Source organism: Balaenoptera musculus, chromosome 11 (genome assembly GCF_009873245.2).
Source record: "Balaenoptera musculus isolate JJ_BM4_2016_0621 chromosome 11, mBalMus1.pri.v3, whole genome shotgun sequence".
In the NCBI taxonomy this organism is placed as follows: domain Eukaryota; kingdom Metazoa; phylum Chordata; class Mammalia; order Artiodactyla; family Balaenopteridae; genus Balaenoptera; species Balaenoptera musculus.
In genome coordinates, this window is record NC_045795.1 from 2,329,885 (window position 1) to 2,354,809 (window position 24,925).

Here is a 24,925-nt window from a genome sequence, read left to right on the forward strand (position 1 = left end):
TGGGGGGCGGGGTGGGGGGAGGATCCAGGACAAGGCAGCCACCTGGCGCCTTAACCCTTCAATCAGGCGCCAGAGCAGACAGCATCTCTGAGTCAACAAGAAAACTACTCCAGACCCCAGCAGGCTCCCCAAGATAAAGTTCCTCCTGCTTGGGGCCTGCTAGACACCCCTAAAGCCTGGAGGCCCCCTGAGGTCCACTCCATAAACAAGGTGAGGTAGGGCTGGGAATCCACGGGGACAGCAGCCCTTGTCCGATCGCCCCACTTCTGATGAAAATAAAATATGCTCAGATGTCGTACAACCTCCAGAAGAATTTCAGAAGTATGAGGACACTTTGAGATCACCTCGCTGTCGAAATCTGTCCCACTATCGATAAGACATGGCAATCGGTCATTTCACTAAGCAAAGGCGAAGGGACGTTAAGAAACCTAACCTGTGCACAGCCAGGACTCAGCGGCACAGGTTCTGTCTCTGACATCATCACCTGTCACCTCCCTCTTCTCACACCCATCAACCACCGACGCCAGAGGGTACCTTCCTAGCGTACCCGGCACCCATCCCCCACTCCACCTCTGCCACGGACAGCCTGATTTATGGGGACGTGTAGGGGTTCACTCATCACCCTTTTGGTGTGGGTTCCTCCAATGTGGGCTGGAAAACACCACTTCCGGGCTCCCTTACTGCTAAGCTCTCACATGTGACTGAGGTTCTGCCCGTCGTCTGCACTTAACTTGCAGCGCACAGCCTCGATCTAATTTCCAGGGTGACTTGAATTAGGAAGAGCCTTAAGCCGGGAATAGGTGGGACATCCATTTGGTGGTCACATCAGGCAGGGCTTGGTCTGCAGGTGGCCCAGGTGTGATCCCAGAGCCTGGCTTGGACAGTGACCTCCTGAACCCCCTGCCTCCTAACTGTGACCCAGTCCCGGGAGCGGCCAGTTCTCGGGAGCTGCTCCAGGCACCCTTCAGGAGGCTCAGCCCTCGGCCGCTCCTGCAATCGGGCGAGCGCTGATTTTATGACCAGATCTCCCTGGGAAGGAGTGTGCAGGGCAAGAGGAGAGGGGGCCTCCCCACTGAACTAACACAGGGGTCTCCATGCATTAACCCCTCACATCCATTCCCTTCACAACAATGAGAACAGCCCTCTAGTCAAGCACTTCGTCAGCAGGTTTAACAAGATCGCAAAAGCGGAGAAGTCATGGCCCCATTTCATAGTCTGACGCCTGCCTCCCTTGCCGTTGTTCCAGGACCGGGGATGGTCCACTGTGATGATGCACGGTGAGGGAACTGACCCTAGAATGTGATCTCAATCTTAGCTGCACACGTTCTGTTTTTTTAAAAAAGGCCGTGGTTACAGAAAATCTGGTAGACTGTTTTCCTACCTATATATTTTAAAGATAAGCTAAAAGAAATAAAATTTATACTATTTTCAAAGGAATAATCTAATTGCTTGACTTGCCAGAGGGGAGAAATATTCATCAAGGAAACTAATGAAGTTTCTAAAGAAGATGGAAAATAAATGGGAGATGAGGAAGATAATCTTATTTTCAGCAATAATGAATACTATGATAAAGTAAAATGCAAAACAAGAACATAAAAAAATTGGAAGAAAACAGATTACTTATCCAATTCTGATGTGGAGAGGGACTCCCTAAGCATAAAAACTCAGAGAAAAAAAACTACCTAAGGAAAAGATGATGGATTTTAGAACAGTTTATCTGTTACTCCTTAATTATCATTTTACTTATTATTTAAAACCTCCATGCATCAAAAATACCATAAACAAAATTATAAAGAGAGAAATTTGTAAAATACATTGGAAGGGGGATCAGAATGTGTCACCCCCAAAAAATGCCACTTTGGCCTAAGGATGATTTTGAGCTGGAGCAAATGAGAATCAGCAGATTCAGAAAGAAGCCTTCTCAGAGCGTCCCTATCTGCCTAAAAGCAGAGGCTTCTGAGAATTGAAGAAGGCCATAAAACCCCCTCTCCCGGGGGAGTCCTATGGCCGTGAAGACAAAGTCGGCACCAAGATGCGTCTGCAAACAGCCTCACTGACAAATTAGGAGTTTGGGATTAACATGTACACACTACTATATATAAAATAGATCATCAACAAGGACCTACTATAAAGCACAGAAAACTCTACTCAATATTCTGTAATAACCTAAATGGGAAAAGAATTTGAAAAATATGTATAACTGAATCACTTTGCTGTACACCTGAAACTAACACAACATTGTAAATCAACTGTACTCCAATATAAGATAAAAATTAAAAGCCACCTCACTGAAACAACCCTCATCTTCCGTTAGCTCCCCCCATATATTTCCTTCCCAAGTTTGCCACCCCTAAAAGCCTCAACCCCTTTTCCTCTGTCTCCTCACTTCTGTACAAACGGACTGTCCTTCTGTTAAGATGTGAGCCCAAGTTCCGACCACCCCTTTGAGTTACTGGTCACCAAGCGCTCCTGTGTGCCCGGCTGCACTTGGCAATGAACCCTGGTTCCCTCTTGTTCAGCTGCCTTCAGTCTAGTTCCCAGGGCCCCAGCCACAGAACCTAGGAGGGGAGAGGAAAAAGGTTTTCTCCTAGACTGATACTCCTACTAGAAATGGGTAAAGCACCAGGCAAATTAACAAAATATGAAACAAATGGTTAAAAAAACACCTGGGAAATGCTCAATTCCACGAATTAAAATCAAAGCTCAATATTTTATTTTCAAAAAAATTTTTTTTTTTAGTTTCCCAAAAATGCAGGAGAAACCAAGAGGACCAAATCTGTGCTGGGCGTGTAAACGAAGCACTGCATTTCTGCAAGGCCGTCTGGTAACATGCGTCCCGTGACTTGAAATCGTGAACACTCTTTATCCCAGCAATTCCCTTTCTTGGAAGTTTTTCCCAAGGAGACTATGACTGATGCCCACAGATGTCCTGGTGCAACGGTGCTCAGTGTTTGTAACTTGTAAGAAATGGGAACCTGCCTGACATCCAGCAAGACTACACAGCATGAAAATGTTTGCTTTTGGCTGCGTTGGGTCTTCGTTTCTGTGCGAGGGCTTTCTCTAGTTGCGGCAAGCGGGGGCCACTCTTCATCGCGGTGCGCGGGCCTCTCACTATCGCGGCCTCTCTTGTTGCGGAGCACAGGCTCCAGACGCGCAGGCTCAGTAGTTGTGGCTCACGGGCCTAGTTGCTCCGCGGCATGTGGGATCTTCCCAGACCAGGGCTCGAACCCGTGTCCCCTGCATTGGCAGGCAGAGTCTCAACCACTGCGCCACCAGGGAAGCCCCAAATGTTTGCTTTTGAAAGCAAATGATTGAGAAAAATGCTCATGATATAACGGTACGAGAAAGGCTCAGAATAAAAAACCATGAATAGAGGAGATATTTGTGTACACAGGGGAAATTAGAAGAAGATATTCCAAAATATTTAAAGTGACTATCTCTGGAGAGTTGAGTTTTATTTTCGATTTTATACTTTTCTTGACTTTTCCAAACTTTCTACAGTTAATCTATAAGCCTTATAATGAAAGAAAAAAAGTAGAGGTAAAAGTAATGTAGACTCCCACCCACAGTGGTAGGTGGAAGTGATCGTAGTTAGGGTGAGACCAAATCATTAAAAAAAAAAACAAACCTTTTCACCTTTTCAGGAATATGCATTTTAACACAATCTAAACACTCAGGCCTAGCGGAAGCCTGTTGGGAAAATGACTAAAAACAAACTACATCTTTGGAGCCTGAAGAGTACTGATGATGTTAATATTCATTGACTAAAGCCAAAAACATTTTTTAGGAAACTAAGTGAAAAATTTCCCCCAAGTTTCATCTTTTGTGCCAGAGATCCCCATCTGAGGCTGTTCCATTAGAAGCCACAAGGGTTTTACCAGTCACAACGCACATCTGTTCTAACCCTGAGGAGTCAGTAGAGATAAACGGAAAAGCTTCTGCTCAGACTGCAAAGGGGATAACACTGCTTAAAACTTCAGAAGCTTAAATAAAACAAAATTCCTGACTGAGGTGGAGGAATTTACAGAAATGCAGGGTCAGCATTCTTCTGCAACCTTTTTTTCCCCCTAAAGTGGTATTTCAGCAGACCCTCATGAACCACCGTTTGATACACCGAGGATTTGCCCTGCTCTGTGTTCTTAACTGGAGACAATAGAAGTGCCAAGAATACCCCCCCTGACACACACACACTCACACACCCTGGAAGGCTGGCCACATAAGCTGGACCCATGAAGCACATTAGCTACAATCAGCTGCTCAACACTGAGGCAGCCTATGCGGGTCTGTGTTATTCAGTGGTTCTTTTTTTTTTTTTAATGGATTTATTTAATTTATTTATTTTTGGCTGCGTTGGGTCTTCGTAGCTGCGCACGGGCTTTCTCTGGTTGCAGCGAGCGGGGGATACTCTTCATTGCGGTGCGCGGGCTTCTCATTGCGGTGGCTTCTCTTGTTGCGGAGCACAGGATCTAGGTGCCTGTGCTTCAGGAGTTGTGGCTCGCAGGCTCTGGAGCGCAGGCTCAGTAGTTGTGGCGCACGGGCTTAGTTACTCCGCGGCATGTGGGATCTTCCCGGACCAGGGCTCGAACCCGTGTCCCCTGCATTGGCAGGCGGATTCTTAACCACTGTACCACCAGGGAAGCCCTGTTTTTGTTTTTTTTAATCTAGTAGCATTTGGATTTTTTTTTGCTAAAGACGTTATCAAAATTCAAGAAATACTGCATATTTTGAAAACCCCAAATTATTCTCTGCTTTTTGCCTCTAAGTTCATCCTCCAATTTTAGGAGATTCACAGCAGCCAATATAACTGCCAATTAGGGCTGGCACTCTCTCGAGCTTCCTTAAATGACATAATGAACAACCTTGCCAGATACTCTGGGAGGTTTTTGGGTTTCTTTTTAGTTTTGTTTCCCTGTTTTTCATTAACTGCTGCTCAAATGGCTCCTCCACTTTCTTTTTCCCCAACCAACTTGGTGCCAAAACCCCAAACACAGCACGCTGAGGGAAACAGTTGAACCAAAAATCTACTGCAAGCCTGTTGGTGCTCCATGGAAGAGACCAGCAAACCTGCTCTCTCCTCGTGCAAAGGAAACCGGTCCAAAACCACAGTGTCAAAGCTGGTGAACTTCTTCAACCTCACGTAGCCCCGTTCTGGACTAGTGTAGTAATTTTAGACTCACCCTAACCCTTACTCAGTGATCAGTCTTGTTCTGTTTTTCTTCCAGTGACGACTCTTACGCCTGCTGCCCTTTGGCTGTAGTACCACCTTGGTGTGGAGGAAGAGAGACGGACGTGACAACTGCTTCAAACTGTCGCCTTCAGGGGCTTTCCCGGTTCTTACTGAATTTGACCATTTTTAAAGGGCTGGAAGTATAAAACCTCTTACTTATAGCACAGGGAACTATATTCAGTATCTTGTAAAAAACTATAATGGAAAAGAATGAAAGAAAGAATATAATGATATATACATATATATTATGTATAACTGAATCACTTTGCCGTACACCTGAAACTAACACAACATTGTAAATCAACTATACTTCAAATTTAAAAATAAATAATAAAAATTTAAAAAGCTAACTTAAAAAGGAAACAGAAAATTCACCACCTAAACAGGCCCTGAGTAGTGGATGTAGGATTATCTCTGCAAGGTAACACGAGGCTCTCAATTTTCCTTTACTTTTTCTGAAAGGAAACAAGGAACACTGTACAGTTCTGAGCAGAGGTTTATGTTAGTAAACGTCCTTATGAATGTGCCACGATGTCCACTATGGCACTGGGGGGTGCTGAATCTATATTCCACAGGCAGCAGAGATGGTAAATAAGCAACGACCTTCTATCAACCAAAACCTTGGAGAGTCTTTCCAAATCCTGCAATGCCTATTTTACTACCTCTAAGAAGGGAAATTGATAGTAAACCCTATACATTAAAGAGGACTATTGCAAAACCAGAAAGAAAGAAAAAAAAAAAACAAATAATTCCACCGCCCTAAACATTCAACCCCAGGGAACTATTCATGCCTTAAGTGAATTCAACACACCGGCTTCTCCCAGGTAATTGATATTAAGTAACTGAAAGATTCTTAGCGAGAAATTACACAGTTGCTACATGTGTTACCAGAAGAGATCTTTTAGTATTGCGCAGGAACAAAACTGGACTCAAACATTTAAAAGAGCCGCACTAATTCTGGAAAGGAGCAAAGTGTGGAGACCTTTGGACAGCAGGGTCAGGGAATCCTTGGAACGAGAAGATTGTGATGACCAGGTGATCAATGGGGAAGAACTCAGAGGCAGAAGGAAAATTATCTTTTACCTGCAGAAACAAATGCCTTGTCCCTCCCCACTGCCTCGCAGCTGTGACCCTGACTTCTCTCAGCCCCGTGAAGTGCCTCTGGGCCAAGTCATTCCTCACCTCCCTGGCCTGCCAGGGTCCAGCCACGCCAGGGAACCCCCAGCTCCCCAAAAGCCGCAGGGCCCTTTGCCTTCCTACAATATCCATGCACACCCCGATTTTCCTGGCTCAATGGATAAAACTCATTTCAACCAAAATTATTTAACATAGTAGATCACCTGCGGGTTGGAGAATGGCAGCCTTTCTGTACTCCTGGCATTATTCCTTTCAATGTGCATATAGTAGCTTTGTAAGCACACAATTAATTACAAGGGGTAGAAAATTAGAAAGATACAAAGAATACATTTCCACATATTTAATCAAGTCAATTGAGAAGCTCTCCTCTTCCTAGTGCCCCTATTCTGTACTCCTATGACAACCTGTACTCAGGATAAACACCCAGACTAGTTATCAGAACATATCATAACTGCCTGCTGCTTACAAATCTTTCTTTCACCAGCTCAGGGGTTGGCAAACTACAGCCTGCAGGCCCGATGTGGCCCTGCCCCCTGTTCTGCACGTCGAGTTTGATGGGGGCCCGTCTCTGCTGGTGCACAAGTGCGTGTGCCGAGCACAGGGGTGACAACACAGAACACACGGCCTGCAAAGCAGAAAACGTCTACTATTCAGCCCTTCACAGGGCAAGTCTGCCGACCCCGGCACTCGACCGTGAGTCCCTGAAGAAAGGGACCACGTCCTCAGTCTCTAAGCTGATGTCTGGGACGGGGCAGGACAGCACGTGGAGCTGCCACTCTGGAAGTGGACATGCTCTGTGTTTGCCTGTGTTCACTGTGCCATGCATCTTCTCAACCCTCTTTCTCTCCGTGATTATTTCTTCAAACAGGATTTAAATAATTAATACATAATTACGTATTATACAACATTTATACAGGCAATATAGTTTGAAGTGTTTCTGCCATACTTTTCACCATTAGTAATTTTCCGCAAGGGAAAGAGAATTCTAGTTTTATTATAAAAGCCCACAGAATACAGGGTATGAGAAATTTATTTAAAACAATGAATAATTTCTCTCTTAATAGAACAAATCTGTTATATAAATTAAATATTGTCTCAACATTTGTTAAGCACATGCCATGGTCTTGGGGCTCTGCTGGCTGCTTTGACTAAGCATCTTATTCAGGCATCGAAACAGCCCTACAACACGGGCTTATGACCAGTGAGTCCATTTTACAGATGAGGAAATTGAGGCAGAGGGGAATCAACTAGTCCAAAGTCAAACGGTTTTTCAGTAGAAGATTATCAATCCATGTCTGATTAAAACTCATGTTCTTCCCCCACCCCAATAAACTCAAAGAAACAGCCCTTGTTCATGCAAATATAAACAATTCTGTGGTTTATATTAAATTGTTATCGGTTGCAGCATTTGTCTTGCCTGGTATTCAGAAGACCTCAGGTACAAGGAAGCAAAGCATGACTGTGGAAGCAGGACAACCTTTGCTGTTACTTCATTGTTACAATGACTAAACAAAAATAGCTGGTAAAGTCCCTGTGAATAGCAGGTATGTACTCAAAGGCATCTATTAAAAATAATATCCCAGTATCTTATTTTTCATAGAATTTTAGTATCAAAATACTGGGAAAAGTCAAGGTCAACCTCCTAATTTTAGAAATGAAAAGCCTGAAGCCCAGAGAAATGATGTAACTTGCTCAAAATAAAAAAATCTTGGGGACTTCCCTGGCGGTCCAGAGCACTCCTTGCTTCCACTGCGGAGGGCACGGGTTCGATCCCTGGTCTGGGACCTAGGATCTTGGATGCCGCGCGGCGCGGCAAAAAAAAAAAAAAGCCTGGGGCTGCTGGACCCCAGCCCAGGCTGCTGTGGAAGATCTCACTTCCTCATAGGTGGCCCTGATGCAAACCGCCCAAGTCCATCACTGCCGAGCAGGACAGAGGTGTGTGGTCCAGCTCCCAACCTCACGGTCATCTGTCGGCACCATGTTCACTCTGGTCCAAAGCCCTTACAACATAAAGAATTTCTAAAAATTATCTCAACATTCTAATTGAGACCAACTCTTGGGCTTCTTGTCCAACAGTCACTTTTTTTTTTTTTTTTTTTAAATAATAAATCAGAGCAGTTGAGAAGCTAAACCAGTTTTCTCCCTGTTTCAACATCGGTCTCACCATCTTGAAAGGACGTGAATAATATTAGGCGAAACGGCTTCTTCAAACAAGGATGTTGTTTGCTGTGTCTGACTCAAATGAAAAGCCAGTACAGGGGCTTCCCTGGTGGCGCAGTGGTTGAGAATCTGCCTGCCAATGCAGGGGACACGGGTTCGAGCCCTGGTCTGGGAGGATCCCACATGCCGCGGAGCAACTAGGCCCGTGAGCCACAGCTACTGAGCCTGCGCGTCTGGAGCCTGTGCTCCGCAACAAGAGAGGCCGCAACAGTGAGAGGCCCGCGCACCGCGACGAAGAGTGGCCCCTGCTCGCCGCAACTAGAGAAAGCCCTCGCACAGAAACGAAGACGCAACACAGCCAAAAATAAATAAATAAATAAATAAAATTAAAAAACAAAAAAAGAGCCAGTACAAATGTGAATCTAAATGGTCACCTTTTCCACGAAGACAGCTGACACCAACCTGCTAAAACAAGGTACACAGAACTCTCAGCTGCTGAACTCACAAAAGGTCCAGTAGAACCCTAGTTGGGGAATTTTTACCAATTTGGCCTTTTCCTCCATTGTTCTTGGGCCGGGCTGTAGTTTACCAGGGTCTCCGCAGAAGCGCATCATCAGATAAACAAGAGCCTGCAGGAGGCCTGGAATTCAGAGACCACCACGGGGGCTGGGCCAGGAGCGCCAGGAGCAGCCGGGAGCAGCCGGGCACCGAGGTGAGAGCGCAGATTTCCAGCTGATGGACCCGAGTTTCGATTCTAGTCACGTGACCCGGGTGAGTTACCTCACCCCTTGGGGCCTCAGTTGCAACGTCTATGATATAGGAGTCATAAAACTTGCAGTATAGGTTTTTTATGAGTCAAAATTAATATAAAGCATGTGCCTGGTGATTATTACTCATTAATTCTGTCTGTCATTTAAGCAGCTCCTTCAGGGCTTATGTCTGTTGGTAACACTTGAAGGAGAGCTAATAAAACTACTTTCAAAAAGGGTTTTGATATTGAGAGTCTGCGTTATTCACCGAGGCTGACCCTAACTGATCCAAATGAAGGGGTATTTCCTAGCTGTACATCCTGTCTGCACAGCTGGCACCAGAACAGAAAGTGGGAGAGGCAAGCACAGAAAATGCCCCCAGGGCACAGTTGTGTCCACAGTGGGGAGGGACTGGACGGGGAGCCGGCACCCTTCCACACGGGGTCTACACGCCGTTCACGTCCTTCCCCAGAGCTCGGATGCGACGCCCTTCGCTTCGATCTCATCAGCTGCAGACGGGACAACATCAGCCCCAAGTCCCAGACATCCTACAAACAGTCATTAAATATACTGTTTCTCTGACCCAAAGGAGAAAAAGGAGCTAGCGACACTATTATACCCAAAAGGGTGTTTACGTTTTTTTCCCTTGAGCCAACTATTAATCTCCCCAGAACATTGAGCAGAATTGGCAATGTGACAGCCAAAGGTGACAGTGCAGTTTGTTTCCGGCTGCCCGGGGCTCAGCGGGACATGGATGTGCAGATACAGGCCCGAGGAAGGACCCCTGCCACCCACTCCAGGGGCCTACGACATCCCGAGGGACAAGTTAACAGAGGACAGACAGTTCTCCAAGATTTTCCTCGAATAAAACTCAAAGCATTCTTAAGCCAAAGCCAGAATCAGCTCCTCGAGGGGTACCACGCACTGCCGTGAGCCAGTTCTCCTGAGGACAGACCCCAGGGACCCACATCGGGCCCGGCCGGGTGGGAGAGGGAAGCGGGTAACAGACTCAGCTGGAAGGGGAAGGAGGGGGCAGAGACCCCTTGGGCCGAAGCGGCTGCGAGTGGCCAGACTGGGCCTCAGGTGGCCTCCCTCACAGGCCCCCCACGGCTGTGTGGATGTTCTCACCCTCCTCACCCGCCAGCCCGGTCAGAACCACGTGGGCTTTCATACTGGGGACGGACCTGGGACAGTGTCTTCTGCTACGGATGCATTTGGAAGTACAGCACGCAGGAACTTGTGCGGCAGCCCCTTCCGTGAACCTTTGGAAACCAGGCTCTTTCTTGCAACAGTATTAACTGCATTGTGTTCAGGGCTTGGTGGGCGTGGCCTTGCTGATTAAGCCAGGGCAGCTGAATTCCATCCCAGCCTAAGGCATGCTCTGGAAAGGTGCCCTTCACAGACTGCCAAGTGAAAACCCTCCATCAACCACTGATTCAAGAGCGGATTTTACAAAGCTCGTCGTAGGGCCATCAAGGCCACCCACTGGGCACTCTCCACTCCTTCCCCTCTCTCTAAGGCACACGGGAAGCAGGAGAGGAGGGAACGGTCCATAAACGAAACCTTCAACTGGGCTGTGCTCCCCTGTGGGGCTGCATCTTTAAGATGCATTCACTTCTAAGTCAGCAGCTGAGGCGTTTTCTGAAGGTGCTTGAAAGGGCACCAACAGGTGTTCATCTGCAGTAACAGTCAGTCAGAGGGAAGATGGAGTCTCCCCTGCAGGACTTCTCAGAGCCTTCACCGTTACTGCGCGCCATGGGTCCTGCACGGGGGGGCTCTGCGGCTGCGCTTCCCAAACTCAGGCGGCCTTGGACACCCCCCACACACACTTTGAAGGGCGTATTTTTGAACTGCAGAATAAGAGATGTTGCCATGCATATTTTGTTTGCCCTACGACCTAACAGACGATCACAACGCCAACTATAATATGACAATTCTGGGATTTTGAGCCTGGGGTAAGACACTTTGGTTACGCCTGCATCTACATGAGGAGAGGAGGGCTGCTATTCATATGTGTCAAAGGAAGCTGAGGAATTTGTTTTCTACCTTTGATCAGAGAAAATAAAAACGATAACTATGTTTCTCTGTCTTTGCAAGAGATTATAAAGGCTAATTGGTAACAGATGGACAAACATTCACTACTCTTAGGATACGATATGTAGGTCAATGACAGCAAAAAGCACTCACTGTGTACCATTCACCCTCCTCGAAAGGACATGTACCAGCACTGGACGCTGCCGCCTCTCTTGCAGGAGGACGCTCAGTCAGCCCAAGTCCAGTGGTGCTTACGGACCCTTTAAGACATAGTCTACGTACCCAACAGGTGAAAGCAGGGACACAAACAGATATGTGTACGTCCATGTGCAAAGCAGCGTTATTCACAATAGCCAAAAAGTTGAAGCAACCCAAGGGTCCACAGACACATGAATAGCTACACAAAATGTGGTGTATACACAGAATGGAATACTATTCAGCCCTAAAAAGGAAGGAAATCCTGACACAGGCTACACCATGGATGAGCTTGAGGACATTACACTCAAAGAAATGAGCCAGTCACAAAAAGACAAAGTACTGTCTGATTCCACTTATATGAGATCACTGGAGCCGTCAGATTCACAGAGACAGAAAGTAGAAGGGTGGATGCTGGGGCAGAGGGAGGGGGGAGGGGCAGTTAGTGTTTAATGGGGACAGAGTTTCAGTTTGGGACGATGAAAAAGTTCTGGAAATGGATGGTGGTGATGGTTGCACCATACTGTGAAGGTACTTAATGCTAGTGAACTATATACTTAAAAATGGTTAAAACGCTAAGTTTTATTTTATACATATCTTACCCAAAAAAAAAAAAAAAGTGAGATAAAATTGCATTCCTGTTCTAACAATGACAAACCCAAGGTGTGACTAGTCAGGGTTCTGTTTGGCTTGCACACGGAGGACGCCCCCTCGAAGAGCAGGAAGCACCGGGACAGCCACTTCCTGCTTGCAGATCCTCAGTCCTACGCGTTAAGAGTCTCAGGACAACCTTCTCCAAGGCCCAGACCATTCCCTGCAGGGAGACGTGAGCAAAGGAAGCGTGACAGTCCTCCTGCCCCTCACACTCGCCTGCTTCCTCCCCTGGGCTTCACTTCCCACGATGCTCAAGCCAGGCTCCCGGCGCTTAGGCTCTGTCCTCACGCAATCAGGTTCCTCCCTTTGCGTCCCCGCCCGCGGCCAGCACCCTGGTCCAGGCCCATCGGGGACTCGTCTGCGTATTCAGAGGGCGGCACAGCTTCCATATTTAATGGCTGTTTACTGGTCACTACTGTGTGCCAGACCCCAGGAAATAACAGTGCAAAGTGCTGTCCTTGCTGTCGAGAGTCTAAGGGTGGAAAACAGGCCGTGAGTAAGAAATGAAATACAGCTGAACTTAAGGCGCTGTGCGAGCACATCAGAGGGCCTGGGGCTCTGTTTAGTTAGGACTCTCCCTCTTGGCCGGGCAGGGGGTCAGGAGGTGAGCGGAGAAGGCGGGGCAGGGGCAGACCCGGCGGCCCTGCACCCCACGTTACAGAGGGGAAACGCATCAAAACCAACCTTTAAATGGACTCCAAATGTCAACTGAAATCAAACCTCATGTTGGCTCTTGCTTGATGCTGCTCTTGTTAGAAACACCCTGATCCAGCCTGGCAGCCTTTCACAGGAAGGGGACCAAATCCCCGAGCCTGCTGTTCAGGGGACGGGGGAGGAGAGAAAGGGAGAGAGTGACCAGGGGGTGGGGCGCAGACCAAGCAGGCTCCAGCCTGTCTACAGATGGGTGGGCACGAGGGTGCAGGCCACACATCCGCCACTGATGAACAGGCTGCAGGATACGGATGAGCCCCGAGGAGAAGGATGAGCTCTATCATCACATGTACCTTGGTGTGAGCTGCTTTATCTCTTAGCCGAGACCAGCTGCCCAGACGTTTTCTTAAGGTGAGAAGGCAGGGTCCCCACGTGCCATGAAGGCTCATCTGCCAGGGCTGATCGTAATTTTGTCCTGAGACCTTCCAGACGTCTTGTTTTAAACGTGTTGAGTTAACGGCTGGGAAACTGCGGCGCTTCGTACGGCGCGTCAGAGCAGCTGCCCTCCCAGCCCCAATGGGGGCTCCTCGAGAAAAGGGCTCGGAGGAAGCACGGGTCTCAGAGCTCACACCCTGTGGACATGGAGCCTGCATGTGGGTCGTTTCCTTTCATCCCTCCAAAGCCTACGCAATGAGCGGCATCTCCACCTCGGAAATTAGGGTCCAGGAGGCCAAGTAACTCCCGGAGCTGGAGGTCTGAGTGGAAACGTGGTGAAGAGCCCAGGATGGAGACCCAGGTCTCCTGCCCGAGCCTAGGGCCTTCCCCCAGCCCTGCTGCACTCAGCACAGCCCCCGAGCACGGGACCGTGCCACTGCTGGACCAGCCCCGGTGCTCACAACCACGTGGTGCTTGTGGTCAAGTCGAGACTGTGAAAAAGCCACGTGTAAAACCATTTTTCACAAGGTCTTTTGTTTTTTTTTTCAAATCATGGGGCTGCGTTTACAAAACCTAAAGGAACCGAGTTTCCTGGCTACTGTGCACAAGCGCCGTTCAGAACACCACCTACCCAAGCCCAGGAAAGCCGCCTTCGCTTTCCCCTTCGGCTTAGTAACTTCCACAGCCATCGGGATAAACGCATTCTCTCTGCTGAACACCGCGGGGCCTCCAGTCCCTAAACTGCTGCCTCAACACAAGTGCATCAGTGGTGCCTTCACCTGCTTCAACACGAGTGCAGATCACCTTGGACGACGCGCAGGCACGGACGCAAACACTCTGCCCGACGAAATGCCCAGCGACACGCGAACACGGACAAACGTGAAAACCCTGGGGAAAACGCCACGTTTTTCGAGGTTCAAAAATGGTGGGAACCGTCTGCCTGCACTTCATTGCTTCCTTTAAGGTCTGTAGACGGAGGAGAGAGATTGGGAGGGATGATTCCCCTCCCACGCCCCAGCCCTGCTGGGAAACACTGCCCTAGCTCCCTCCTTCCCCTGAAGCAGGATCCTGCCGGGCAGGTCCATCGGAAGAGAACTCCCCTTGCCCTTCCCTACGAGTGTCCCTACACACGGGGCCGCCGCTCTGTGTTCAGCCGTGGCCGGGAGATGGCGGACACACCGGCTGTTTTGTTTGGCCTCTTGCTCCCAAACTTCTTTAACCCCGGAGCCGTCGGCCCTCACCAGGCTTACCCAGGTCTTCCTGAGCCAGGAGGGGTGCGGGGCTCCCAGCTCGGTTCCCACATGCGGCAGGAGGTCCTGCTGCTCCAAGCCCCCCAGGGACGGGGTGAAAAACCACAGCACTCCTGGTACCCGCCCTGGGGTCCTGGCCGCCGCGGTCCAGGTGTGGCTCCTCCCGCCCACGTGCAATCCCGCCCACGTGCGTCCCCGCCCCCGGCCCCACTCCTCCGGCCTCCTCATCACCCTCGGGCCCTGGAAACTGCAGCTGGATTCCTGCGTCTCGGAGGCCACAGCTCCTCCCCCACAGGCACCCCGTCGCTCCTGCTTCCGACCCCCAGGAAGAAAAGGGACAGAGGGAAACCTACCCAGATTACAAGTAAGTCAAGGCCTCCCACTAGCTGCTCCGATTCTGTCCACTTGGACGTCTGGGAACTGAAAGGTAACGAGGAGTAGGAAGGGCTTACGAAGTACTGCATTTCACTGTCATGGCAATCTACGCGTAACGGCCCCAAACAGGAAACGCCCCGAAGTCCACCGACAGGTGAGGGGAGAACCCGAACGCGGGGCACACGAGCCATGGAGGGCGGACCAGCCGCACGAGGAGGAGCGACTACTGACGCGGGTGCGAACGTGGACAAACCTCACAGGTGACGCCGGGTGCGAGCGGCAGACGCCCAGGCCCCGTCCTGCACGGGTCCGTGTCTGCCACGCTCCGCACCGGGCGGCACCGGCTGTGCTGGGGAAAGTAGCACGCAGGCCGCTGGGGGGGGCGATGGGAGGCGCGCAGGGTCAGGTTCTCCGTGGCGGGGGTACGCGCTGCCGCTTAATTTAGGTGGTGGTTAAGGGGCAGATAAATGGGTCCAAACCCACTGAACTATACACTTAAAATCTGCCCATTTTACTGTATGTTAATTGTATCTCCATTTTAAAATATCTGGGAAACTGTTTTAAACGGGTCCCCAAAGATGAGGAAGCAGCACCCAGAGCTGACGGGGCTTCCGTCTCCTCCCCCCTCCCCCCTCCGGCAGCTCTCTGGTGACAGGCGGCGACGGGGAAGGAGATGCCGGGGCTGTGACGGAGCCCAGAGGGCTGGCTGACCCTCCCGGAGCGAAGGTGTTTGTTCGTACCTTCCCTTCTGCTCAAGGACACGACCTCCAGGCCAAGCGCTCAGGGCGGAGTGAGCGACTCGCACAGGTGCTGTTTATTCCAGGGCCCCTCCCCCTTCTCCCTCAGCGTGAACAGCGCCCACAGGCACTCCCGCCACCATCTGCAGCCACCTTTACCCGCCCCCTCTGTCACCACCTGGATGCCAGCCGCTGCGGCCACCTGCTTGCAGATCCATCACTCGACAACAGACCCAATGGGCCGGAAAGCACTCTTCTTGCAAAACTGACGTGAAGGACAGAACCACCCGTGTTGCAGGGATAAGAAGCTCTGTCTTCCTGCGAGGACTCCATCGTGGGCTGAGCTGCGTCCCCCCTGTAAGAGCTGGCGAAGTGACTCCTCACCCCGGCGGCTCAGGACGTGAGTGTGGGAGGGAGGAAGGGTCCTCACAGAGAAGATGAAGCTAAATGACGTCATCAGCGGGGGTCCTCATCCAGCACGGCTGGTGCCCTTGGAAAACGCGGAAACGTGGACGCAGAGACACAGGTAGAGAAACGATGACGTGAAGACACACGGGGAGACCAGGTGGAGATGGAGGACTGGACTGGTGCCTCCCCGCCCAGGATGCCAGGGACCGAGGCCGCTCCAGAGGCCTGGACGGACCCTCCCTCAGAGCCCCCGGGGGGAGCCAAGCCTGCTGACGCCCCGGACTTTCCGTCGGACTTTCTGAGGCTCCGGGCCGGCCCCCTCCTGTCACCTGATACGCGAGTGAGTCTGGTCTGCCCCTTGCCCACCCCGTGTGGCCGGGCGCCATCACCCACAGCACAGACGCTGGTGGCCCCGTTCCTCCTCTCCGCCGGCACATGGTCTGTCTTCTGGAAACGGGGGCGGGGGGGGTGGTGCTGGTGTTGTGGAGGGAGCACAGGTGGCGGAGCGGGACTGACGTGTCTGGGATGCCGGCTTCATGGATTAGGAACGCCGCGTCCCTGGCCAAGCCCCTTGGCCTCTAAGCCTGGGGTCCCTCACCTATCAGACGCTGATAACAGGAGGGAGAAGTGAATGGCCAGCCCACGGCCGGGACATGTTGCCACGACCTGGCTCAGAAACCTTCCACCCTCTGCTCACCTGCCAGAGACGGTCTGGGGTCCTCTGCACACATGCACACAGCCCCTCTTCTCCCCGATCCCACTCCTCTTGAACCCAGTTTTGTGCAGGTGCCCGCCCCACGTGACTCGGGGAAGGGGCGTCCCCGGCGCGCACAGAGCACCCCCAGTGAGTCCAGGGCAGGTATGCGACCTGAGGGGGTGCAGGTAAGAGAGGAGGACCCACGCTCCAGGCTGCAAGGAGACGCTGTCATTCCCTCTTTCCCAAGCCAGGAGGGGGCTGGGGCCTCAGAGAGCCACCGTCGGGGGCGTCACCTTGCCAACACGAGGACCTCGGCACTTGGCCACGGGCTGGATCGTGTCCCCTCAAAAGCCATCTGTTGAAGCCCTGACCTCCAGCACCTCAGATGTGGCTGAATTTGGACACAAGGCTTTCAAGAGGTGATTAAGTTAAAACGGGTCGTTAGGGTGGGACACAACCCAATACGACCAGTGTCTTTAGAAGAAGAGGAGATCAGGACACAGACACACAGAGAGATGACCCTGTGAGGACACAGGCAGGAGGCGGCATCTACAAGCCGAGAGAGGCCTCAGGAGAAACCACCCTGCCAACACCTTGATCTTGGACCTCCAGCCTCCAGACTGTGACGGAACAAATCCTGCTGTTTCAGCCCCAGTCTGTGGTGCTCTGTCATGGCAGCCCAAGTAGTATTAGCCTCTCACTACACAGTGTTAGGATGAACCAGCACTGACGCAGGCCAGGGAGAGACGCAGAAAAGACTGTGGACTGGGGCCTGGCCCATCCCTGACCTCCGGAAATGTCTTAAGTTTTCCTGCGTCTTTCAGAACTCAGTGTGATCTGAGGTTTTCTGCTGTTTGCAGCGGACAGCATGCCTACTGATGCCGAAGGTTTCAAACCTTCAGAGCTCTGCGCCTCATCTCCTCCTGGTTTAAACAAGAGCTTCTTCCCACTTCCTGCCACCCAGGACTGACCCCCGACACACACACTCCACCCCTCCCCACTGCCACCCCCTGCTCAGGCTCCCCCCTGCCCACGTTGCTCTGCTCTCCTTCTCCTCGGTCTCCCGGGACCACCCGATCCTCAGGGCGTGACTCAGAGGCTCTCAACACGGCACTCTGCAAACAGAGCTGCCCAGCAAACATGTGAACGACATACCCTCTGGACTTTGCTCCTGTGGTCTCCTCCCCACGTGAACGGGAACCAGATGAGTTAGGCCACCACCTCCGCTCTACGCACAGATTCCATCAGACTGTGGATCACGGCCTCCCCCTCGACAGGAGACATTGCCTTTTGGAGACTGAAAAACCTACTCTTGGTATAGTAAACTGAGCCTTTAAATTCTGGTCACCCTCTGCCTGCTCAGGTCATTTCAGTTTCCCCCAAACTGCTGCTGGAGCGAGACCCACAACCAAGGCTCTAGTTTTTCTTTTTTCACCACCCTCCCTCTAATCACTTGTCTGAGACCCTAGTCAAAACTCTAGTCAAAAGAGGACTAGAGTTACAAATGGGGAAAAACAAGATGGCAGGTGAGAAACTAAGGAGAGAAACCACTGCTTATACTTAAACCACAATTCAATTCAATTCAAACCTGTTATCAGCAGACACACAAAAACCAAAAAAACCCCCAAAATACTCTCATAACCTTGATGATATCCATTTCTGAAAAGCAGCTTCTTCTGGGACTTCCCAGAAAAAAAGATTAAAAATAAATCTTCTTTTACAATGAAATAACACAAAACCCTACCCTGGAACCTAGAAGATTTGACAACTGGCCCACCATGCGACAGCTCCAGAAGCTTCTAAGCTGTGCACAGGCCCCAACAAGATGCGTCACCTTCTCACTTTTCTCTGCCTCTCACTGGGTGACCGCTGGTCGAGGCATCTTTATTTCCCATTTGAATGTTACTTCTGAGAGCCAGCTAAGACACTCCGCAGCCCCAGAACACTCGGCGAGGTCTTCCCGCCCGCAGCCTTGGATGGTTCTTTCCTAGGGACACCAAGGACGCCGAGCACAGACCCCTGAGAAGGAGGACAGCGAGTGGGACAGACAGACAGACGGCGCTGTGAGCATCTAAGGAGGGAAAGATCTCGCTGGTTGGGGAAGACGGGCAGGTGGGGCCCGGGGTCGGCTCCGGTGAGTGGACAGGCCCCAGGCCAGCAGTTGCAGTGACAGCCCCACAACAGGCTGACTTTCGGAGGCACACGTGTCATGGGGGATGTCACACTAGGACCACTGCAGGTTCACCATCTGCACCGAGGGGGGTCGCCCTGATCAGTTACTCTGATACCGTAAACAGCGCTCACGCTCCGTTCCGGCCCCGAGCGCTCGGCGTCTCTGTCCCACAGGGCAGCTCTCTTTGCCTGTCCCTGAAAACACTATCAAACCACCTTAAAGGGAATTATGGAAAAGGCTAGTCCGAATTAGAGCCATTTAGAAAATAAATACCTTTTACTTGCAAATAAATGTTTCCCTTTCAAGTAATGAACCATTATTCTAAGCAGAGGTTCAAAGGGCCTATTTAACAAGTGACGGGGTCATCAGCAACATCCATTCGCAGGTAGACCGCACGGATTGGTGCTTCAGGATGTGATGTGCCTGCCCCGGAAGCCTGGCCGCGGGCGGGCGGGCTGAGGCTCAGCTGACGGCACTCATGCGCTCCGCAGACCCTTCTTCCACGGGGCAGAGCGCCCAGCTGAGTGGTCATTCCTGGCAACTCTGCAGCCCCTGCCCGGCTTACAGGGGAGCCTCGGTCTCAGACGGGCTGAGCCCTGGCCATCTGTTGGGTGGGGTCAGGAAACACAACGAACGTCTACACTAGCTCAGACCAGGACGTCTCAGACCTGGCGCTCCGGACATTTGGGGCTGGATCACCCTTTGCCGCGGGGGGTGGCGGTCCCATGTCGTACCACGTACGGCAGCATCCCTGGTCCCTGCTCACCAGACGTCAGCAGCACCCCTTCCTCCGCGTGACAACCACAATGTTTCCAGACACGGCCACGTGTCCGCTGGGGAAGAACCGCACCACGTGGGGATATCCTAGAACTTCTTTAAACAGCTGGTGCCTGGGTCCTACAGGTATTTCCCAGAGTTCCCCAAGCGAGTCTAGGTTTTCCAGACACCACCCCTGCCCCCAGTCCTAGATCCAGAAAGACCAATTCTGTCGATACGCAGCTTTCATTAGAAGGAAAGACTCTGTGACTGAAAGTTCTGAAGAACACTGGCTTAAAGACATAATGTGCTCCAGAGCCCAGGATGAATTCCAGTTTGAAGAGCTGCTGCTTGAGATACACCACACCACCCTTCATGGTCCTCAGCAGCTCCTTGAACCTGGGCTTCATGCCTGAGTTGACCTGTGATTCTGTCCTCTTTCTATTCTTGCCGTCCTAGAATTAAATCGGCTAACACCCCACACCGGCAGGGCCACAGCCCACAGCCACCTTCGCCGCGGCGAGCACCCACCAGGGCCAGGTACCCAGGCACAGGGAAAGGCCTGGAGAAGGGGCGGGGTGACCAGGAGGCGGACTCCGGGCTGGAGGACACCGTGTGCAAAGGCTGAGGCTGCCTGAGGAAGGGTCGGGGTCAGAGCGCAGGGTCCCGGTGCCGGGCGGTGGGGACAGTGGCCGGAGAGGCAGGCGGCGGGTGCGAAAACCCGCCAACCAGGCCCAACTCCGCCCTAAAGGCCAGGGAGCGCAGCGAAGACTGAGCACGGGGGTCGAAAGAGCCAATCAGCTACGACTTAGGACAAAAGTGCTGGGGTTTGAGGCAAGGGGGTGGAGGAGATCCGAGACCAGAGGACACGGCCAGTCTTGCTGGTGATGGAACACGCAGGCCTGGGGCCTTGGGGAGCTACCCAGGCACAGGCAGCGCTCTAGGGCCGCCCTCCTCAGGCTGTGTGCTGGAACTCAGCTGTTATGGGCTGAACAAAAGACTCTCCTGTGTTGAAGTTCTGACCCCCAGCACCTCAGATGTGACTATTTGGAGATGGGCCCTTCCAGGGCTAATTCACTCAAAATGAGGTCACTGAGGTGGACCCTGACTGAACAGGGCTGTCCTTGTAAGGAAGGGATGAGGACACAGACACAGAGAGACGACCGTGTGAGGACACGGGGAAGAGGTGGTGTCTACAAGCCCAGGAGAGGGGCCTCGGAGGAACCAGCCCCGCTGCCGCCTTGATCTTGGACATCCAGCCCCCAGACTGTGGGGATAAATGTGTGTTCCTTTAGCCGCCCCGTCTGTGGGGCTTGTTTCTCGGCCCATAAGGAGCTAAGACACCGGGGAACGGCCTTAACGGGTGAGTGATGAAAAGGATTCTCGCAGGAGACCAGGAGGAGAGCCGCTAGGAGACAGATGGGAAGTCCAGGCAGCGCACCTGTCCTGATACAGCTGAGGACTGAATGGTCACCGCTAAGGCCACAGACAGGTCGCCTGACGTCCCTGAAGCCGTCTGCGGATCTGGTATCACCAGCCTGACTCGGCTGTGGCACCGAGACCCCGAGGCCCGGGCGAGGCGGGGACCAGGCAGAGCCGGCACCTCCCAAGGGCAGACACGTCGAGAGGGACAGGCCCTTGGTCAGAAGCCCTGGGAAGGGCCACGGCCATGGTTTTCAAGGGCGGAGGATGGATGGGAGGGCTGGGGGACCCCGAGGACACGGCGTGGATAGCTGGGCGGCACTGCTCCCCGGCCCCCCGCACGGTGAGCACAGGCCTCCCCAGGTGTGTTCACCTCTGTGCCCCATGCCTCAGCTCCCGCCCCACAGCACGCCCAGAGCCCTCCATCTGACACTGGTCTCGGCTGTACCAGGAGCTCCTTCTCTGGGCACAGACGAGCTTCCGTCCACCTGGGTCACTACCCGGGCCGGAGCAAGGCCTGCCACGGAGCAGATGTCCTGAGAGCGGAAGCAGGGCAGGCTCAACACAGGCGGTGCGGGGTCGCCCGATGGGGAGGGGCCGTGTGTCACTGTCCTCAAAGCAGCACTGTCACAAGAACCTCAAGGAGGGAGCCACCCAAGTGTCCACTGACGGATGATGGACAAACAAAAGTGGTGTAAACACAATGGAATATTACTGTTCAGTCGTAAAAAGGAAGGAAATCCGGACACGGGCTACAGTGTGGATGAACCACATGAGGCTCAGTGAACTAAGCCGGTCACAAAAGGACAAAAAATGGTTTCACTTACAGGAGGGGTTGAAAGTAGTCAAACTCACAGAGACAGAAACTAGATGGTGGGGGCTGGGGGCCGGGGTAGGGGAGAAGGGGAGTTAGTGTTTAATGGGGACAGAGGTTCAGTTTGGGAAGATGGAAAAGTTCTGGAAAGGATGGAGGTGATGGTTGCACAACGCTGAGAATGTACTTAATCCTGCTGAGCTGTGCACTTACAAATGCTTAAAATGGTCAGTTTCATGTTATGTATACTTTACCACAGTTACACAAACATTTTTTTAAGATGGACAAAAACTTTGTGTTTGCTGCAAATGCTCACGTATATCCATTCGGGAACAGTGGAGTTCCTCAGGATGAAGCAATCAAGGGTGCCCAATTTGTAAAGCATCTTTTAAACACACAGGAAAAGCAGCTTTTAATCTAATCTGGGAGGAAACAGTCTGTAGTGCAAATTATGGGGCTGAGTGCCTAAGCATCCATAATTTAATATGACCCCTGGGAGGCTTGTGGCTGGTTTACAGCACACTGTCTCCTTTGCGCTTATTCTTTATTTTTTTTAATTTTTAGTTTTGGCTGCATTGGGTCTTCATTGCTGCGCGCGGGCTTTCTCTAGTTGCGGCGAGCGGGGGCTACTCTTCGTTGCGGTGTGTGGGCTTCTCATTGCGGTGGCTTCTCTTGTTGCGGAGCACGGGCTCTAGGTGCCTGGGCTTCAGTAGTTGTGGCACATGGGCTCACAACTACTGAAGGAGTAGTGACAGGCAGTGGGGGGCGGTCCCCAGGAGCAAGGCCCAGCTCAGAAGGGCGGCATGTGGCTTAATGCTCTGCCTGTGGCTCGCAGGCTCTAGAGCACAGGCTCAGTAGTTGTGGCACACAGGCTCAGCAGTTGTGGCTCATGGGCTCTAGAGCGCAGGCTCAGTAGTTGTGGTGCATGGGCTTAGTTGCTCTGTGGCACGTGGGATCTTCCCAGACCAGGGCTCGAACCCTCGTCCCCTGCATTGGCAGGTGGATTCCCAACCACCGCGCCACCAGGGAAGCCCTACACTTAGTCTTTAAATTGTGCTAAGAAATAAAGTGTGACTATCACGCTAGCAGGATTAAGTTATACAAAGACTGACCCTCTTCCCCACTTAAAAAAAAAAAAAAAAAAAAAGGCTGATAAACACTTAACCAGCATTCTTATGACTTGACATTCCTTCCCACAGGCTCCTGTGACTCAGCTATGGGTTCACTGCTCAGATAAGAAAACTGTCTCATTTCTGGAGCAGGGTTTCCAATGTAAGAAGCCTCCTGGCTCCTTGGTGCCACTGCAGGTCCTAATCTAACTATACACCCAGAACTAAACCGGTTAGGGCTGTGCCTCTGCAAAACAGGCCCTGCAAAAGTGAGTTATATACTTTCACTGCAAGGAACCGAGAAAAAGACACAGCAAAGGAGTGGAGAAGCAGAAGGACGTGAAATCGGGAAGAAGACGCAGAAAGGCGCGGGGAACACTTGCTGAGCTTTGCAGTGGTGACACCGGCTCTGTGAACGGTGACAGGCAGTGGGGGGCGGTCCCCAGGAACAGGGCCCAGCTCAGAAGGGCCGCATGTGGCTTAACGCTCTGCGGCTGCCGTCTCGATCCTGGGAATCATTTACGAACAAGGGGCCCTGCATTTTCATCTTGCACTGGGGCCCCACAAGTTTCGTGGCTGGTCCTGACTGGAAGAAAGGTTTGGAGAGACCAGGAGACCCGCCCTGAGTGGGGCAGGGGGTGGGGCAACGCTTTGCTGCGTGTTTCAGCGTCTGCCCAGGGGCTTGCTCCAAGCCCCCTCTGATCTGGAGCTAATAGCTGAGGGCATCTATACCTATTTCCAGAAAAGAAGCCTCAGGAGGGGTGTTCCTGCCAATTCCACACTAAGCTTAAGGAGCCGGGTAAGTTCCACCCTGAGTCTTTGAGAAGAAAAAGAGTACTTTGTCTAAAGCATTTAAGGGTTAAATCATCAACATTCATTTATCCTCCATTAACTGCCAAAAAGATCCATCTCTAGTCTCTTCCACCCCCCAATGAAAAACAGCTACTGCTGCCCCCTACCCCATGGTCTGCAGGGGTCCCCCCGCCCTGGGTAACTACACGCTGTGCTCTGACACCCGCCTGCCCTGCCCCAGCTGGACATTGGAATTGCACCCAGGAATCTGGTGTAGGACAGAGGGGTGCTGGCCTCTGCCTGACCAGGGACCAGGTGAGCAAAAGCCAGTCTGGACGGGGGTTACAGAAGCTGATCTCAGGAGAAACTGATGCGGCTTCCAAAAGGGCTCTGAAACAACCCGTCCCACTTTCTGGTCTCAGATCCCAGCCTAGGTTTCCTGAGCCATCCCTGCATCTTTCCTGTCAATTTCTTTTCTATTTTTCTTAATTAATGTAATTTGGAATTTGTTTTCATTACTTGCAACCAAACGAGTCCTGAGAAGAGAGGGTTTGACAGCATGTCATACAGTGCAAGTGATGACCTGAGAGCCCGCTGGCGGTGTTCTATTTCACAACGACTTGTTGTAGGGGAAATCCACTTAAATCAGCCCATAACCCTGCCCGCTTTCCCAGAAATGCAGGCTTGTGAATCTCTAGGCCACTTGTCTCAGGGGTGGTCAGCCCGTATGTAATGACCAGCGCTGGGTAAACGTTGAGAGAAGCAGAGACCACAGAGCCAAGTCTGTGGACCACGGAGGTCAGGGTCAATGCCTCCTACAGACCCAGCAGGGACAACACTCCAGGTGGGCAGAGGCCTCTCTACAGAGCCTGGCCCTTCCCCCGTTTGTACCTGCCCTGAAGGCAGCTCCCTGATGCCTGCAGTCAAGGCTCGGGTTACCCTCTGCCCCCCTTTACAATTCCACTTTCTCTCCGATCCGCTTCCCCCCAGCACAGCTAACCCAGACTTCTAACTCGGTAGACGGTCCTCCATCGAAGGGCACGGACTCAGATGTCTGGCCCACGACCTCGGTGGAGGTGGAGGAGCAACTGACAGAGTACCCCACCTCATCCTGGGCCCCGCCGGCCAGGAAGCCCCTTTCCTTTTCAGA

The 24,925-nt window shown here is 51.9% G+C and overlaps 1 protein-coding gene across 8 annotated transcripts in view; it reads right to left on the reverse strand.

Moving 5' to 3' along the window:
* The window catches only part of SLC22A23 (solute carrier family 22 member 23), a 153,245-nt gene that overhangs the window by 120,323 nt on the left and 7,997 nt on the right, over nucleotides 1-24,925 (reverse strand). Inside the window, exon 2 of one of the 8 annotated variants that reach the window (XM_036870640.1) lies at nucleotides 12,525-12,628. The exons of the other annotated variants lie outside the window; for them this stretch is intronic. Coding sequence (XP_036726535.1) covers nucleotides 12,569-12,628 — 60 coding nt within the window. The 3' untranslated portion in view covers nucleotides 12,525-12,568. Of the gene's footprint in view, nucleotides 1-12,524; nucleotides 12,629-24,925 lie in introns of those variants that run through there. 8 annotated transcript variants of the gene reach the window in all.